The 16,855-nt window shown below is 42.7% G+C and overlaps 1 protein-coding gene across 1 annotated transcript; it reads right to left on the bottom strand.

The window, feature by feature from the left end:
* Positions 1 to 1,474: 1,474 nt before the first annotated feature.
* Positions 1,475 to 13,540, bottom strand: LOC112413188 (proline-rich protein HaeIII subfamily 1-like). Its single transcript, XM_024765080.1, is given in 3 exon segments — positions 1,475 to 2,112; positions 2,114 to 2,132; positions 12,853 to 13,540. Coding segments are annotated over 3 exon segments (888 nt in total). The 5' UTR covers positions 13,446 to 13,540; the 3' UTR covers positions 1,475 to 1,836.
* Positions 13,541 to 16,855: the final 3,315 nt, after the last annotated feature.

The following is a 16,855-nucleotide window of genomic DNA, read 5'->3' as shown; positions in this document are numbered from 1 at the left end:
GATAACCACGGTTGGCCATAAAGTTGGTCATGTATATAAATATCAGGGAATGATTCAGATTTGACCTCATACTTATGCTTTTTCGGAGACCCTCTTTATGAAAAATACAAAATTAAGTTCAGAGTTTTGAACAAGATCTCTGCAAGTAAGAGCTTCTGAGCCTTAGCCTTGCCGTAAATCCAACTCTGATCATTTATCTATACTTTAAAAACAATCAAAACAGGGACCATACTATACAGACTGTTAGTAAACTTTTTCCCCTCAACATAAGTCTCGAGTATCCTTCCCTGTCAATACATATGATTCTAGCTCATCTTTTAAGATAATTCTGTGGTTTTTCTAATAGTCATTAGATAGATAGATAGATATTTAAATTATTTCCATATGTTGATCCTCTCACTGGGGGATGCTTTCCCTAACAACAGAGCCTGGAATATGATAAGCCCTAAATAAAATGTTTGTTGAATTGGTGCCTTGCTCTGAGCACACATGTGTAGTGTCCAGGTTTGACAGGGTTAAAAGATGGTGATCTCTACTCTGAAGCGCCCCCTGGCTGGAGTGGGGAGACAGAGACCAAAGCACCAGTATTCTGTCTCTGAATGCCTGTCCCTCTTCTGTACATCCTCTCTCTCTCTCCCCACGCCCCCACTGGGCTGTCACCACTTAGGGCTTGTAGTGAAGGGTGGGAAACTTCACTGAACAGGTCTGTTCCGGAAACACGATGGTGTTTCAGGAATATGCTCTAGATTTCAAAGCACTTCTAACCTTAAAGGGAAAGTTTCCTGAATATCTTTCCCTGGATTGATGACAGCCAGGTCCCAAATTGGAAAGACAGTGGTAATCGGAGAGTCCTGAGTACATTTAGCTGCTGTGAATCTGAAAAACAAAGAATATTAAAAATGAATAAAAATTTCACAAGATCAAGGAGTGTGGGACTCTATAAATAGAGTTCTCTTTATATTCTTATATGAGAGAATAGATGGCGAATATATCGACTTTAGCTGGGCCAAAAGACAGTTCATTTGTGATTAGAGACATTCTCTGGAAACAATAAACAGACTGAAAGTACCAGCTGAAGAAACAATAGGTTCAAAACATATCACCCAGAAAAATGCATGGAGTTTTGGTCCTTTTAATGAGAAAATGTGTATGCTCATTTCCTTGAATAAATCTCTACATCATTCATGGAATGAATGACATTGGAATATTAAGCCTAGCAATTTCTCTTACTTCCAGCCTCTGTAGCCTTCTAACCTAAACTGGGACCTCTCTACTTCAGGGATTTAGTGATGCCCCCAGATTCAGGAGAATCTAAGGGACCCAAAGGCAGGTGCTCAGTTTAAAGGACAGAGTTATTGTTCCTTGCTACTTTCTCAGCTTTACACAGGTTTTCCAGGAACAGGGCTCTTGCTTCATTCCCAGCACCTGAGTGCCTGGCAGGCACAAGTTTCAATAACCAGGTCACATGTCTCACCCATGGTTTTCTCCAGATCCTTGAGCTATCTCATCATCTTTTTGATATTCCATTTTTCTAGGATGAGGACCTTAGGCGGACATTGTTAGTTCACTAATCTGTTCCTACTTCCTAATAGTACTTACATTATCTCTCTGATATTTACCTCTTTCCCATGCAGTCCAGACATTTCAGGGAAAGCCAACCCCACCTCTCGTTCAACAGGTGGACTCTGGTGGGCTTGAGGCCATCAGCCCATTGCAGTCCCCGGGTCAGTTCGTCTGTTCAGGGATGTGCCTGTGACTCAAGGTGAATCTCAGTGTCTTTCTTAGAATACAGGGACTGAGGCACTCTATTTTCATTGGAAATAAGCCAGAAAACATTTAGCTCCCATTGCAGCTGGCAAAAACTAGTTGAATATTTGCTAGTGTTTCCTTTTTTTCCTGGGCACACAGCTCACTACATTTTCCAGTCCCCTTGGCCATATGACTGAGTTCTAGCCAATGGAATGTGGACCAAATCGATGTCTCCCCTTTCAAGCCTGCCTCTTCTCTAGTGATCTTCCTTTTACTTTCCCCATCTGCTGGCTGAGTGGAGAACCACAATGGAGAGAGCGTGGGTAGCCATTTGGAGGACGGCATCTCAGGACAGTTGCTTGACCAGGGAACACTGGACCAAACTGCATGGAGAAACAAATTTACATTGTGTGAATCACCAGAATTTTAAAAAATATTTTATTTTTATTTATTTAGGCTGTGCTGACTCTTAGTTGTGGCATGCAGGATCTTCGTTGCGGCATGTGGGATCTAGTTCCCCGATCAGGGATCGAACCTGGGCGCCCTGCACTGGGAGCACGCAGTCTTACCCACTGGACCACGAGGGAAGTCCCGAAATCACCAGAATTTTAAAGTTATCAGTTACAGTGTTAATCTCTCCTGATTAGTTCACTTCCTTACCTAGGAATCTTCCTTTTCATGGTCCCATAAATCCTCTCTACTGATTAAACATGCTTGCATTGGGTTTTTCTGTTACTACTTAGAACAGGATAACTGATACGGATCCTGCCTTGCACCCCATCTTAGGATTGCATTGTGGCTTTTTGGTTGTGCTGTTAATGCTTATTTGATTCAGTTCATTTCTGGCATTCAGTGTCACCCTGCCTAGGGAGAGTGATCTTCTTTGTTAATGGCTTAACTAGTGATTGTGGCTAGATGCTCTACCTATTTTCTCCATTCACTAAAATAACTCTTGTTTGTATTTGCTCTCCATTTAGGGATTGAGGATAATCACTACTGGCGCTATGCTGCTCCTGGTTAATAACTTAATGCTTCCTAATTACTTACTAAGGGGCTTAGTAGCTGAATAGTTTAACTAATAGTACAAGGTAAGAAAAGATACAAACTTGGACAGGAGCATCTCATCCTTACTTTCATGGGGGTTATATTTCTCCATGACCAGATCAAAGTATCCGGATTCCTTGTTCCCATGACTTCCACAGGGACCAAAAGACCTGGGAGGCAAGTGACAAGGGTCACAGGAACAATAAAGTGGTTTGATTTAGTCCTTTGCGGAGAATTGTCTATTTAGAACAAGCAGCCTCCTGTGTTAACAGCAAAGGCCACACTCATGTTACATCCACATTCATAAACAAACCAGTGTTGAGGAAGTGCCACATATGACCACAAGCAAGATCTTCTCTTTTTGCCCCAACCTTTCTTTCTCACAATATTTTACTGTCCCAGCCAAGGAAGCCTTCCTTCCTCCATCAGACTAGATATGTTAAACCAGTAACACTCCAACTTTTTTTTAACCTATTAATCCTGCTTCCCATCTTTTCTACCTTCATTTGCATTGACCACTGGAATTACAAAAATGATTAAGCCATAATTTCCTTCCTCAAATGCTTACAATCTCATGAAGGAGACAATCACATATTTTAATGAAATGTGGGAGGTGCTGTAATAAAGTTATACACATGGTGCTATGAGGCACAGAAAAGGACCACTTAGCCCAGTATGAAGCTCATAAAGGTTCTCAGGGGGGAAATGATTCCTAAGCTGAACCACAAAAAGCTGAATACTACCCAAACATAAACCATGGGCAGAAATGCCAGCATTTGATGGGTGAAGGAAGGCAGGAGAGGCCAGGTCTTAGAAAGAACATCCAAGCATGTCTTTGAATTATTTATTCCTATTAGAATTTAAGTTCCTTGAGTGTAGGAACTTGATCCATCTTGTTCACTGGTGTGTTCAGTGCCTAAAACAGTGCTTGGTACTTAAATGGTGCTAAAAAAGTATTTGTGGAATTGAATGACGCCTGAAAGGAACGCCAACAGATATGTATCTCATAGGAATCTCTCCAGCAGGTGTGTGAAGCCGGCAGGGAGACCCGTCATGAGGCTAAGGCCATATTCCAGGTAGAGAGTGGGACCTCCATAGGGCAATGAGAGTAGGGTAAGGAAGAGGGGGCATATTTGAGAAATGTTTACAAAGTAAAATCAGCAGGACTTGGTAACTGGCTGTGGGAGATGAAGGAGAGACCAGGATGACTCTTAGTGATAAAGAATACAGAGCAGGAACAGGAGGAGGAGAAAACATGGCTAGGAATCTGCTTTTAACAAAATCTCTTTCCCACCCTTGACCCTCTCAGGGACCTGCTAGCCAGGTAATGTTCAAGTCACAGTCATACTGTCATGTTCATTCAGGTGACCTTTGCATAATTTTGGAATTATATAATTTATGATAAGTTAGGATATATTTATATATTCTAAATAATGTGTTACTTAAAAGTGTATGTTAGGTCTCAGTGTATCTTTCAGGTCTTCTACTTTGTATTTTTTATATTTTTGACTCCCTATTCTAAATTCTTGATAAGTGTGTATTATATATATATATGTTATATATATGTATAAAATATATATATATATCTGTGTGGCTGTATAATTTCAATAACATTGAAATTATAATCTGTGGAAGTTTTATTCTAAAGAAGACATATTTCTCTAACAGCTAGATGAGATAAACTTTTTCTTCTATTGTTATTGACTGTTAGGATGTAGCAAAAGATTATTTTTATTTAAATAGACAATTTGGATGTACTCAATTTGACATGTAAACAAATTTGGGTTTATTAATATTTAGTTCATAAATAACACATTTCTTTATCGTCCATTTTACTTTCTTTGATGTTTACTATTAGTGAGTTATAGTCTCTGTGAATGCCCAGACAGGGGACACAACACCTTCTGCTTCCTGACTTTTTTTTTTTATGGTACGCGGGCCTCTCACTATTGTGGCCTCTCCCGTTGCGGAGCACAGGCTCCAGATGCGCAGGCTCAGCGGCCATGGCTCACAGGCCCAGCCGCTCCACGGCATGTGGGATCTTCCCGGACCGGGTCACGAACACGTGTCCCCTGCATCAGCAGGCGGACTCTCAACCACTGCGCCACCAGGGAAGCCCTGATTCCTGACTTTTAAGTAACATTATATATGGTTATATCCTACCTCTACAAGTCATCTATTTATATTTTGCTTTGTTAATTGTTATATCACGTAAGTATGATAGACATATGTAGGAATAAAAATAAATGACAAAATGAACACCTGAGTTTCCTCACCCAGCTTAAGAGATACTAATTAGATTTTTAAATAATTTTCTGATTGTTAAAATAATATATATTTGTTGTATTTTAGAAAGTATAAAAAAGACTAAGTAAGAGGGAGAAAAATCATCTATGATATTATTACCCAAGAGGAACCAATGTAGCATTTGTATAGGTTTCTCTCAAATCTTTTAATGTAGAAAATCATATTGTAGAAACAACTTTGTATCTTGCTTTTTCCTCTTAATATTGGACCATATGTATTGTCTTCTATTACTGTATCATTAGACATCATTTTTAAAAAGCTACAAAATTTCCATTGTATGACTGAATCAAAAATTTTAAGCTGTTCCCTAAATTGTTGGACTTGTAAGTTATTTCCAATTTTTCATTATTATAAATATAATTTGATGTGTATCTTTTGCAAAATGACTTTTCTGTACTGTGATGTTGTATGTACCGGGTGTGTAGTGTGTATTCCATCTTCTCTTGGATAGATTCCAAACTCATGGAATCACCAGGCCAAAGGAAGTGAACACTTTGAGGTTCTCAAGACATGCTGCCATATTGCTTCCTCCAAAAGCTCTAGCAATTAGTATATTTGATAGCACATCTTCCGCAATACTCTTGTAAACACAAAATCTAGTTATTTTCTGTTTTTAAAAAGCACATGGATGAGAAAGTATGAATGGAGCCATATTCTCCAAAGTATCCTTTGTCTTGATTCCATGCCCTGTTGATGATAAATTTAAACAAAACTAATTTTTTAAATCATAGAGGAAAATTGTGTAGTGGAGAAATTAATATTAGATAACTGATAGTGGTGATAATTTGATGGGGAGGAAGGTGGAAATAAGAGAGTACAAGGATGTAAAGACTTATTAGGCAGTGATTCAAGTCACATGCTTTTGTCCTTAATTGTGTGGCTCACTGCACTTACAGAATTTTTATAAAATACAAGACTTTAGGATTACAAAATGCACATGACTTTGCATCTCAAAGGTCACTTTTGATGATGTAGGATTTTTCGCTGGCAACTATTTTCTATTAGCATATTGAAGAGATCATACCACTGGTTCCTGGCTACCACTGTGGCTGTTCAGAAATCAACAAGTCCGGGGCTTCCCTGGTGGCGCAGTAGTTAAGAATCCACCTGCCAATTCAGGGGACACAGGTTTGAGCCCTGGTCTGGGAAGATCCCACATGCCGCGGAACAACTAAGCCTGTGCGCCACAACTGCTGAGCCTGTGCTCTAGACCCCGCGAGCCACAACTACTGAAGCCCGCATGCCACAACTACTGAAGCCCGCGTGCCTACAGCCCACGCTCCACGACAAGGGAAGCCACTGCAATGAGAAGCCCGCACACCACAACGAAGAGTAGCTCCCTCTTGCCACAACTAGAGAACGCTGGAGCACAGCAACGAAAGACCCAACGCAGCCAAAAATAAAGAAATACAATAAATACATTTATTTTTAAAAAATCAACAAGTCCAACTGTCCTTTCTTCAAAGCTAATCTGACTTTTTCTCTGGCTATTCTTCTTCCCTCTCCCCCTCACCCCTCTATTTTTAGTTTTCTTCAGTTTTACTCTGCTGAATGTAGGTGTGGATTTTAAAATGATCCTTCTTGGTATTAACTTGCCAGTGAGTCAGGGAGTAGTATTTCTATTAGCACTGGAAAAGTTTGTCACTATTTCTTCAAATATTGAATCTCCCCTATTATCTCTTTCCTTGCCTTCTGGGATTTTGATCAAATGTATGTTAGATGGAATAGATATTTGAAAGTATTAAGGAATTATTATAAATATTTAGGTGTGATGATATTGTAGTCATTTTCTTTTAAGAATTCTTATTGTTAAAGAATGTCTATTTTTAAAAACGTGTTCAAACTTCTGTCTCTTCTAGGTTTCTTTCCTCTGTTGTTCATAATTTTGACTCCCTGTTGTAAATTCTTGATGATATATATTCTGAGTTATTTTTAGTTCACTAATCTTCTGCTGTATTCTAGTATCCAATCTGCTGCCAAAGATGTCCGTATATATATAATTTAAAACAAATACATACAGAGTTTATAATAAGTATATATAAATTCTGTTTGGTTCCTTAACCAATCTGTCTTATTTCTGTAGCTTTCTGTTTCCTGCAAACATTTCCAATATTGTCATTTATTTTTTTAAACCCAGTAAGCAAAGTGGCTTTATAATCTGAGCCTGAGAATTCTGATAGCAGCAGTCTACACAACCTCTTCCGGCTGTCCTGTTTTTGGCTGATTCTCCCTCCTATTGTCTTGCTTTCTTGTGAGCTTGGTTACCTATAAGTGCGCATTTGCTACTGACCTTGAAAACTGCCTGTGAGGTTTTCCTGCGCCTGAGATGAATATGCTTCCTCCTCTGCATTTTGCATTTGCCGGTTAGACTCTTGGAAACTCCATTACTTGGAAACCAAGTCAAACCAAATTTAAGGCTTGACTTTCTCTGGCTCCCTCAGATTGTATGTGCCCCAAATGCAAATGCCTGTGAGGACTGGTCTGTGGCCAATTTTCTATGGGATTATTTTCTTTTCCTTCTTCCTCCTGTTCTGCTCACTTCCAAGTAGCATTTTCTAGTCTCTTGTGGTTGTGATGCAGAGGGCATATTTAGTTCTGCTTAACTCACGCTGATGCCGTTGCACTTTGGGGTTAAAGGCTATAGGGAAAGTCTTCCAGAACTGCCTTCCCTGCTGGACTTGACCTCCGTCCCTCCTACCCGAGCAGGGTTAACAACCTTGGTCAGCTGGGTGCTGTCTTCAATTCCCCTGCAGCATAGGCAGTTTTGACTCCCAGCTCCCACCAACTCTTCCAAATATTATTCTGAAAACAGTCTTTTATCCAAAAAACTAGCCAGAGAGTCCCACCTGTCAAGGCTTTTCAACTTTTCAATTTTTTTTAACGGGATCCAACTAACCTAACCCTCCATTTTGAGAGACAAGAAGTCTTCTGCTAAAAAATTTTATCTTTGTAATTAGCAAAATGTAGAATAACTAAGAGATTTTTGCTTTGGGAATCTGACAGTAGAAATGTAGATGAGTGGCAGCTTGACTTTATTAAAGGATAAAATGTTCATGATACGATGCAATGTTTATTATTAATGATTAACAACATAAATAATTTCAATTGGCATCATTAGTCTGTAACACTGTCTGTAACACCATATGAAATTCCACCTACAGCTGCCTCCCTTTCTAGACACCTGATACCCAATTAGCAAAAGTGTTTTGAATAATCAAGGACACAGATGTTGTCATCAACTAGTATCTAATCACATAAACTTTGGCTTCCATTTTCTCAGGGCTGAAATAAGAAGGTTGAACTCTGACCTCTGAAATGAGAAGGTCACTTCAGTTCAAAGAGTTTTCTGGCTCTTTCAGAGCCAATAATCTGGGCTAACATTTCAGCTCTTTTCTCTGGGGAAGGAAGAGAAAGATAGGTTTATCCAGTTATTAGTTTTTTTCCTCTCCTCAGTCCAAATGTTTTTTTCCCCCCCCCAGTCCAAAAAAAAAAAAAAAAAGGAGTTTGTAGCAGCAAACAAAAATAAATTAATACAACAATACAGAAAAATATATTGAGATTTTAAAATGAGAGGAAGAAAAAAAGAGATGAAAGCATTACTCCAAAATGTCCTATAGTTGGGTCATGAAGTCTATGCAGGACTTCACAGCATTTGCTAACTTAAGGAAAACATATACTATATTTTGTATATATTTAGTAGTTCATACACTAAACAGAAAGCTCCCACATAAATGAGATTTCTAGTACAGAAAAGACTTCAAGTATATATAGGCATTACTATGTTTTTATTCTGCAGTCACAGTTTTAGCAGATATCCACTGAGTTTAATGCTAATTGAGGTTCTACTATATATTGTCTATTTCAAATAGCATAAAAAAGAGAGCACATCTTGCCTGACCCATTGATTGAGCTTGATTTTGGACTTATCACCAATCTCCATAAGAACACCTCACTCAAAGAAAGGATTTGTAATTCCACCCCCCCTTAATTTTCAAAGAATGCTTCCCTCAAAAGAAAAACCATAAAATTTTAGAACATCCTAAAAAAATTTAAGTTCTGTAATCTGTCTTTCCCATCTACATTCAATCAGGAGAAAGGCAGTTAAAAGCAACTGTATTACATGCTGGAAGGTCAGTTCTAATGCATTACAGGATGATCTTGAACCATCTGACATTTTAAGTGCGTTTAAAATTTTCTGTCTTGATATTTTGTGACTCCACTGGGCTAGCTACTGTTGCCAAGGCAATATGGGTTACTGCAGGGATACAAAGGGGTTTTTGTTTGTTGTTTTTTAAATATTAACGTGACAAACATGGAAAAAGTAACTATAGAGAACAAATTCAGCCCCTTTTCTCTTCAAAATGCATGCAGTACAGACGCTCTGATCATATATCTGATTAAAAAATACAAAGACTCATGCAGTGACTTTCCCAACTGGTATAGAGACCTTCTCCCAATCAGTGGGGCAGCTACCATCAGAGTCCTCTTTTCATTTTTTGTTCTGGATTGAGGCCCCTCTGAAAATGTGGGACATTGATTATACACAATATTAACTACCCACCTCCAACATGTTTATCTCTAAATGGAAAAATCCTTTCTTTATGTAAATAAAGGTGGCGGTAAAGGTCCAGAGTGTTACATTTCAGGGAACTTGTGAAGAGAAGACAGAGAAATGTATGGTGCAAATCATATAAATACATTCAGTTGGGTTGCAAAAGACTCAAATGCAGATGAGAATAAAGATTCCAAGTAACCCTTTTTTTTCTCTGTGATTATTCCTTCTAGTCAATATAATCTAAAGCTGTTCAGACACTATGATGGACTCCAATCATCTGATGATGGGATGAATCAAAGCCTCTATTTTCTGGAATACTACATGAAACTTTTCTGGAAACAGATAACATCTTTGCTTCCTACTAACTGAAATGCAGTATTTTAAAATCAGAAGTCCACGTGCAGATCAAGAAACCCTGTAGTACAAGGCACTTTTTAATCAAAATCTCCCAAAGCAAGGTCTCCTTATGACAAACCAATGACTCAAGCAAAATGCCATGTTGCTACCAGAGACCTGGAAATAAATAGGAAGTCTTTTAAGCACAACGGAAAAACAACTCACAAACCTCAGAGCAACTATTTTTAAATAAATATTTAGAAGCTCAAGGAAAGTGTTTTTCTTATGCTGGGAAGCACACTGGACCCCATCGGCTCCTGCTCCCAATAAATGATGCTGGGAGTGTGTCTGGAAGAATAAACGTGAGACTGAGCGCTCACAGGAACGGTATAGGGTTGATGTCCATGAGTGCTTTCACATGCTGACACGTGAGCAGACCTTTGGTTCCACTGCAGGCAAGCTCCTCCTCTCCAACCATTTAAAAACTATCCAGGATACAACAGCCACTCCTACTGTGGATGGATACTTCCACTCAGTTTTGATGCAGTTTCAGTTTGATCCCGGGAAACCATCAGAACTTCCCACCAGAGATAAATGAGGAGGTTCTGGCCTTATTAGTGTGCACAATTAACACAGGTGACCTGGCTGTACCTGCCAACCTTCCCGCTATTTTTAAAGAAAATAAATTTATTTATTTATTTATATTTGGCTGCGTTGGGTCTTTGTTGCTGCGCGCAGGCTTTTCTCTAGTTGCAGAGAGCAGGGGCTACTCTTCGTTGGGGTGCACGGGTTTCTCATTGCAGTGGTTTCTCTTGTTGCAGAGCACGAGCTCTAGGCACTCGGGCTTCAGTAGTTATGGCGCGTGGGCTCAGCAGTAGTGGCTCCCGGGCTCTAGAGCACAGGCTCAGTTGTTGTGGCGCACGGGCTTAGTTGCTCCGCGGCATGTGGAATCTTCCCGGACCAGGGCTTGAACCCGTGTCCCCTGCATTGTCAGGCAGATTCTTAACCACTGCACCACCAGGGAAGTCCCCTCCTGCTATTTTTTCCACCTCCCTACATGTGAGCATCTTTGACCTACTCTGAGCTCAGACCCCCTGATCTATTAGAGTGAGTTTGTCAGTCTTTCTTTAAAAATGAACAGGCAGGGGCTTCCCTGGTGGCGCAGTGGTTGAGAGTCCGCCTGCCGATGCAGGGGACACGGGTTCGTGCCTCGGTCTGGGAAGATCCCACATGCTCCACAGCCATCCAGGGCTCTGTCTTATCTGCTGGGTAATAAAAATGGGACCTTCCTAAACTTGAAGGGCATCAAATAAAATAAGTAGTAAAGTTGTTGCTAGCCTCTGGCTCTTGGGGGGATTGCTATGCAGTTTAACCAGTGTATACTAACTACAAAACACTGTCATGGGTTTGAAACACCTATGTTCTAGGAAAGTTTTTTGGGGGGTGCAGAGGGAAGGTTGTTTCCACATAAAGCAAAAATTGAAACACAAACACCTTTGAGAACAGGGATTGTTAAGAGGGCAGCAGAAGGAAGGAATGGGCAGAAAAGAATATCTCCTCTGAAGTTAGGGTAGTTTTTCCAGAAAAGTAGGGTTCAGTCTCAGTTTAAGGAGAACACTTATAAATACCTTGGACAGCTCAAAACTGCTATTTGGGGAACCAAGAACCAAGTGAGCCAAGAATAGAGCAGTGCTTTAAAACTCCTGGCAAAGCAGCAAGAGGATGAAGAGTTGGTTTTGCATAGTTCTGAACACAGGAGTAAAGAAGCAGAGGCACCTCTTCCCAAAAGGCGCTGGAATCCTACGGCATCAACGGATCCGTCGCGGGGGCGGGGGTGCGGGGGGTATTTCTCAAAGTCTCCCAGGGCACTCACCCCTCCCTACCCTGCCCCACTACTCCCTCCACCCTTCCTCCCTCCACCTCCAGGGCCCACCCACCCCCCGGGGGTGTGCAGCACTTCTTAAGCTCTAGCCCCCAGGGGGCCACCTCTGCAGCCCGGACTCTTCCTGGAGCTTGGCAAGTTCTGGGACTGAAAGCCAGGCTTGCACGGCCACCAGGGGCCACTCGTGCCTGGAGGTCGGGGGGTCGGGTGTGCGTGGGGGAACTAGAGCCTTAAAGGCCACCCACTTCCTTCGAGGGGATGAGGAACGCATCTTCCTCACAGTGCTTCTCAGGGGTCAGCCCGCTCCTCACTCGACGGTGATCAATACTCACTCGACGCGGCTCGGACCACCTCCTGTGCCCCTGGACTCCGCCCTAAGGGTCCTCTGGCGTCTGTGACGGCGCGGGTCCCGGCCTCTTCAGTCGGCTCAGGCCAGCGCTTCACGGGTCCCTCCAGTCCCCTGCCCCGTCCCCTCCCCCCCGCCCCCGGCACTTTCTCTAACCGAGGAAGGAGCGGAGAGGAACTTGGCTGAATCAAGGGAACTGCGAGCCTATGGATGAGTTTTAAACCCGAGAGCCAATTAAATATTATTGGAACCTACTGTAAGGGCGGGGAAGGGGAGGTCAGGAGGCGGAGAGGCTGAGTCCCACGGCGGCGGGTCCAGCCCCGGAACCCAGCACAGCCCTCCCTCGGCCCTTCCCCGCCGTCAGGATGAGGGGCGCTGCCACCCCAGCCGGGACCCTGCGCCTCCCCGCCCCCGATTCTCCTCAGGACGCGCAAGTCGGCCCCTCCCCACCCACGCCGGGCCGAGCAAGCCGAGCGGAGGGCAGGGCCGAGACGAAGGGCCAAAGTTCCCCGGACTAAGACGCCGCGCGCAGCTCTTGCTACACATCAGCTAAGGCTCTGGGAGAACGCCTGCGCCTCAAAGGTTGGTCTCGCGCCGCAGCCCGGGACGGGTACAGGGCCCATACCCTCTTACCTGACGCGCGGCCCCGAGGGCGGACTGGGCTTCCGCCCGCCGGGTCCAACCCCAGGGCGGTGTGAAGGCCGTGGGCGGGGTCGGCGGTCGCACCGCCCTCCCCGCGGGCTCCGGGGCTGCTCAGCGCCAGCGGAGGGAAGAGACGCCCCAGCCGGGAGTTCGGCCTCCGCGGGCACCGGGTCTACTCCGGGCGGCGGGGACGGGGCCGCTCGGCCCTCAGTCACTCGGGGCGGGAGGTGGGGGTACCGGGGAGCGGGAAGGGGGAGCGGGGTGCCGGCGGGCGGCGGGGGACGGCTTCTCAGCCGAGTTCCCACCTTCTGAGGAAACCCGCGCTCCCCCTGGCCTGGGCGCGAGCGCCCCCTGGAGGCCCCGGTGGAGGGCGCGGCCTGGAGCGGAGCGCGACGCCTCTCCCCGCCCGGAGACCGTGTGCCCGGACTTTGGGGCTCCCGCCGCGGGCGGCCGCAGCCCCGCTTCCACGCCTGGGCCCGTCGCTCACCCCGGGCGCCTAGGGACACGTCACCCTGAGGACCTCCTCTCCACTTCGGGGTAAAGCGGGAATATCTGGAAGGCGGTGGGAGCGATGCTTCACACATTGTAGGAAACGTCTTGGATGGATGCCCAACTGCCACCAAAACCGGTGAGGGTATCTCTCACCTCTGCATCCTCGGTGTCTACAAGAGCTCCTGGCATATGGTAGGAGTCTGGTAATTATTTTTTATCAAATAAGTATGAATAAATTAATGAACGATGCGGCTTTTTTTTTTTTAAATCCTGTAATGTCTTCCTGAATACATCCACTTCACAAAAAGTATAAGACAGAAAGGCTTAGGGACCACCAATGTTTGAAAATAGAAACACGCTGACTTATGTAAGGGGTAGCCACTGCCACATGTTCTGAAGCACTTTAGAAAGAAAGCGTGGCTTTCCTGTTCCATACTTATTAAAAGTTGAATTCAGACAAATGAGTGCTAGAGGTGTATATACTGTGCATTGCGTCTGTTTCTGCAACAGTAGATAAACTAGACAGCTACATTCGCTCAGCATAGAAGTATTGTCAGAGTCACAAGTTGGACTTCAGAATCCATAAGGTCCAGAAAAGTCTGTCTCTGTCTGACATTAGGATAACATGGAGGATATTACACACAATGTGGACAGAGATACAGGGACATAGGAGGGTCTTCCTCCGCATCCTCTTAAGACAAATCTAACAAGACTTCCCTGACAACCTGGAGGGTGGATGGCAAGAAATAAACTCTTTCTGTCTTTGTTCGAATTCTCACTTCCTTTTATGAAAACAGATTCTATTCCAGATAGAACCCTTTCAGATTTCAGATTTACTTGTTCTTATTCTATTAATAGTTATACAGAATTCAGATATATTACTGTTATTTGGCCCATTTGACTGATGTAATATTGACAAGATGTGATTTATGTTCTCAGAATGACACAGCTGGAGGGCTATTTGACTGTAATTACTTGGGGGTTTTATTACCTTCCCTCCAAAGGGAAGTGTGCAAATGTGAAAGCACCAATTGTTCCCAATTACTTGAGATACTTTCTGTAAATATCTAACCTCTGGTCACCTAATATCAGATTTTATTTTATTTTTTTTTTGCGGTACGCAGGCCTCTCACTGTTGCTGCCTCTCCCGTTGTGGAGCACAGGCTCCGGACGCGCAGGCTCAGTGGCCATGGCTCACGGGCCCAGCCGCTCCGCGGCATGTGGGATCTTCCCGGACCAGGGCACGAACCCGTGTCCCCTGCATCGGCAGGCAGACTCTCAACCACTGCGCCACCAGGGAAGCCCCCCTTCCTGTATTTTTATTAGCCACATTGAAAGGAAAATGATCAGGTGATTGTATAGAATTTTAAAGTGAACAATGTGCCTTTAAAATTGCTTAATAAACAAGTGGTTAAAATATCATCAGAGATGTTACCGGAATTCAGTTAGGATGGTATGTGTCACATCTGATGGACAATGGAATGGTAAATAACAAATCAAATAAGTAAATGCTCACATAGAAAAATACAACATAGCATTTTATGAATAAGAGCTTATTGCCATAATAAGATATATAAAATTGACTTCATGGATATAAATAGCAAAAGAAAAACCCCAAAGCAAAACTTTTTTTAAATCAATTTTCTCTCCAGACCAAAAAAAAAAAAAAAGCCTAAGAAGTAAAATAAAATTAGGAATTTACCTACTGGTCTGTGTCCTTCCAATGGACACAAAAATTTTAACATGCATTTGGTTGTAGCAGGCTGTTGACCTGTTTAACTAAGGGGAGGTGTTTGATTTTGTTCATGTAACCTGATGTGAATACAGAAGGGCTAGAGCTCTTGAACCTGAAGATATTTCAAACTAGGAAGTAGCAACAAATCTTCAGGTTACTCGTGCTTGTTAGATTGAATTGCTGTGGTACACGGAGCTCATTGGAAGAGCAGTTGGCTAGTTGTCCCCTTTAGACAGTTTGTACCAAGTGGGTGGACATCCTGGAAATATTCAAAAGTATCCTAGAATCTCAGGGTCGCAGAGTACCTTCCATACCAATGAGTAGCCCATATGTACTTACAAATGGGCTGTTCAGTGAACAAATTGTTTGCTTAATTATTGTATCAAAGCATAATCTAAACAGTGATATAGGCATTTGGCCAAGTAATTCATGGTGTTTAGTAATTTATCTACGGGAGACTTGGCCCTGGAAAATAGTCCCCTCTAACCTACCTGATTTTAGGAATTTAGGAACATAACAAGACCATGTGATTATGCACTGGGTTGACTTTACTGTTCTGTCACCCCACCACTTACATATGCCCTGATTTTTGTTGCACATGTGGGCTTAGGGATTTTACAAATAGAAGAGCCACTGTAGTATTTTCTCAGTTCCTTATATTACACATATAGTGGTTAGAAACAGAACAAATGTGACCATTTGCTGGTAACAGTGCTAGATGATTGGGAAAAAAAAAGATGACCCCTAATCTCTCCTAATTATACACATTTATCTATACAACATAGATAAATGAAATATTAATATTCCATATGCATCATATGAAACCCATCATTCTTCCCTTACTGTTAACTCCCTGGATAGGTTATATTTCCTGATGCCCATTGTTTGGCTTCTTTCCTCTCTGGGTTCCACTTTTTTATTTAGTTGATGTTCAAGAGCCTACTGAAACAGACACACAAGAACTGAATGGAATTTCTCAGGCAGGAATTTCTTATGTAAAGTGGCCTCTCACTGAACTATGGTTTTGCTCATCCACCAGACTTACAGAGTGCAGCTGACTCTGTGAAAAGGCTCTGTCAATGGAACCAACACCAGTGCCAATGCAGGGGCTCATTCATTTACTGAGAGCACCCACTGAGAGGAGATCCTTTTCCCAACACAGTTTAATAAGACATGATGTTCAAACCTGAGTACTCAAGACAGCTTTTAAAAGAATAAAACATCCTCTGAGAGATCCAAAGACCCAATGTAAAAACACTCATATTTTATTCTACAAAAAGATGTTTCAATTGTAAATGATCACTGCAAAAGCAATGGTTTATAAGAGGGAGTGGTTTCTGCAACTGGGCCTTCTATATGGAAATGATGAATATTTGGTTACCCTTTGAGCCCCTCCTATGGTTATTATTTTCCCTCCTGGAGTTTAGGAACTTTTATTATTTTCTATTCCCATTTTCCAAAGAATTGCAGATGTGCTTGGTAGGATAGATACCTGAGGGAAGTGCATGGACTTAGAACAAAAACAGCCTTTATGCTATTAGTACATGGGGAAATTAAAAGTTACCCCCCATAAAAGAATTTATTGTGCTAAAACTATATGAGAAACTCTAAGTGGAACTTTGGTTACCAGGGAAGAGACAAGTCGCTTCTTGGGGAAGGGGTGACATCACCAAGAATGTAGTGAGAATAAGAGAAGATAAATGATGGCTGATCTAGGAATCTGCAGTTGGGAGTGACATGAATAAGCCCAACTTCCAAACTCTCTCC

This window comes from Neophocaena asiaeorientalis, unplaced genomic scaffold (genome assembly GCF_003031525.2).
Source record: "Neophocaena asiaeorientalis asiaeorientalis breed wild unplaced genomic scaffold, Neophocaena_asiaeorientalis_V1.1 scaffold14, whole genome shotgun sequence".
In the NCBI taxonomy this organism is placed as follows: domain Eukaryota; kingdom Metazoa; phylum Chordata; class Mammalia; order Artiodactyla; family Phocoenidae; genus Neophocaena; species Neophocaena asiaeorientalis.
The sequence above is the reverse complement of the archived record's forward strand: the minus strand, read 5'-3'. Positions and strand labels throughout refer to the sequence as shown.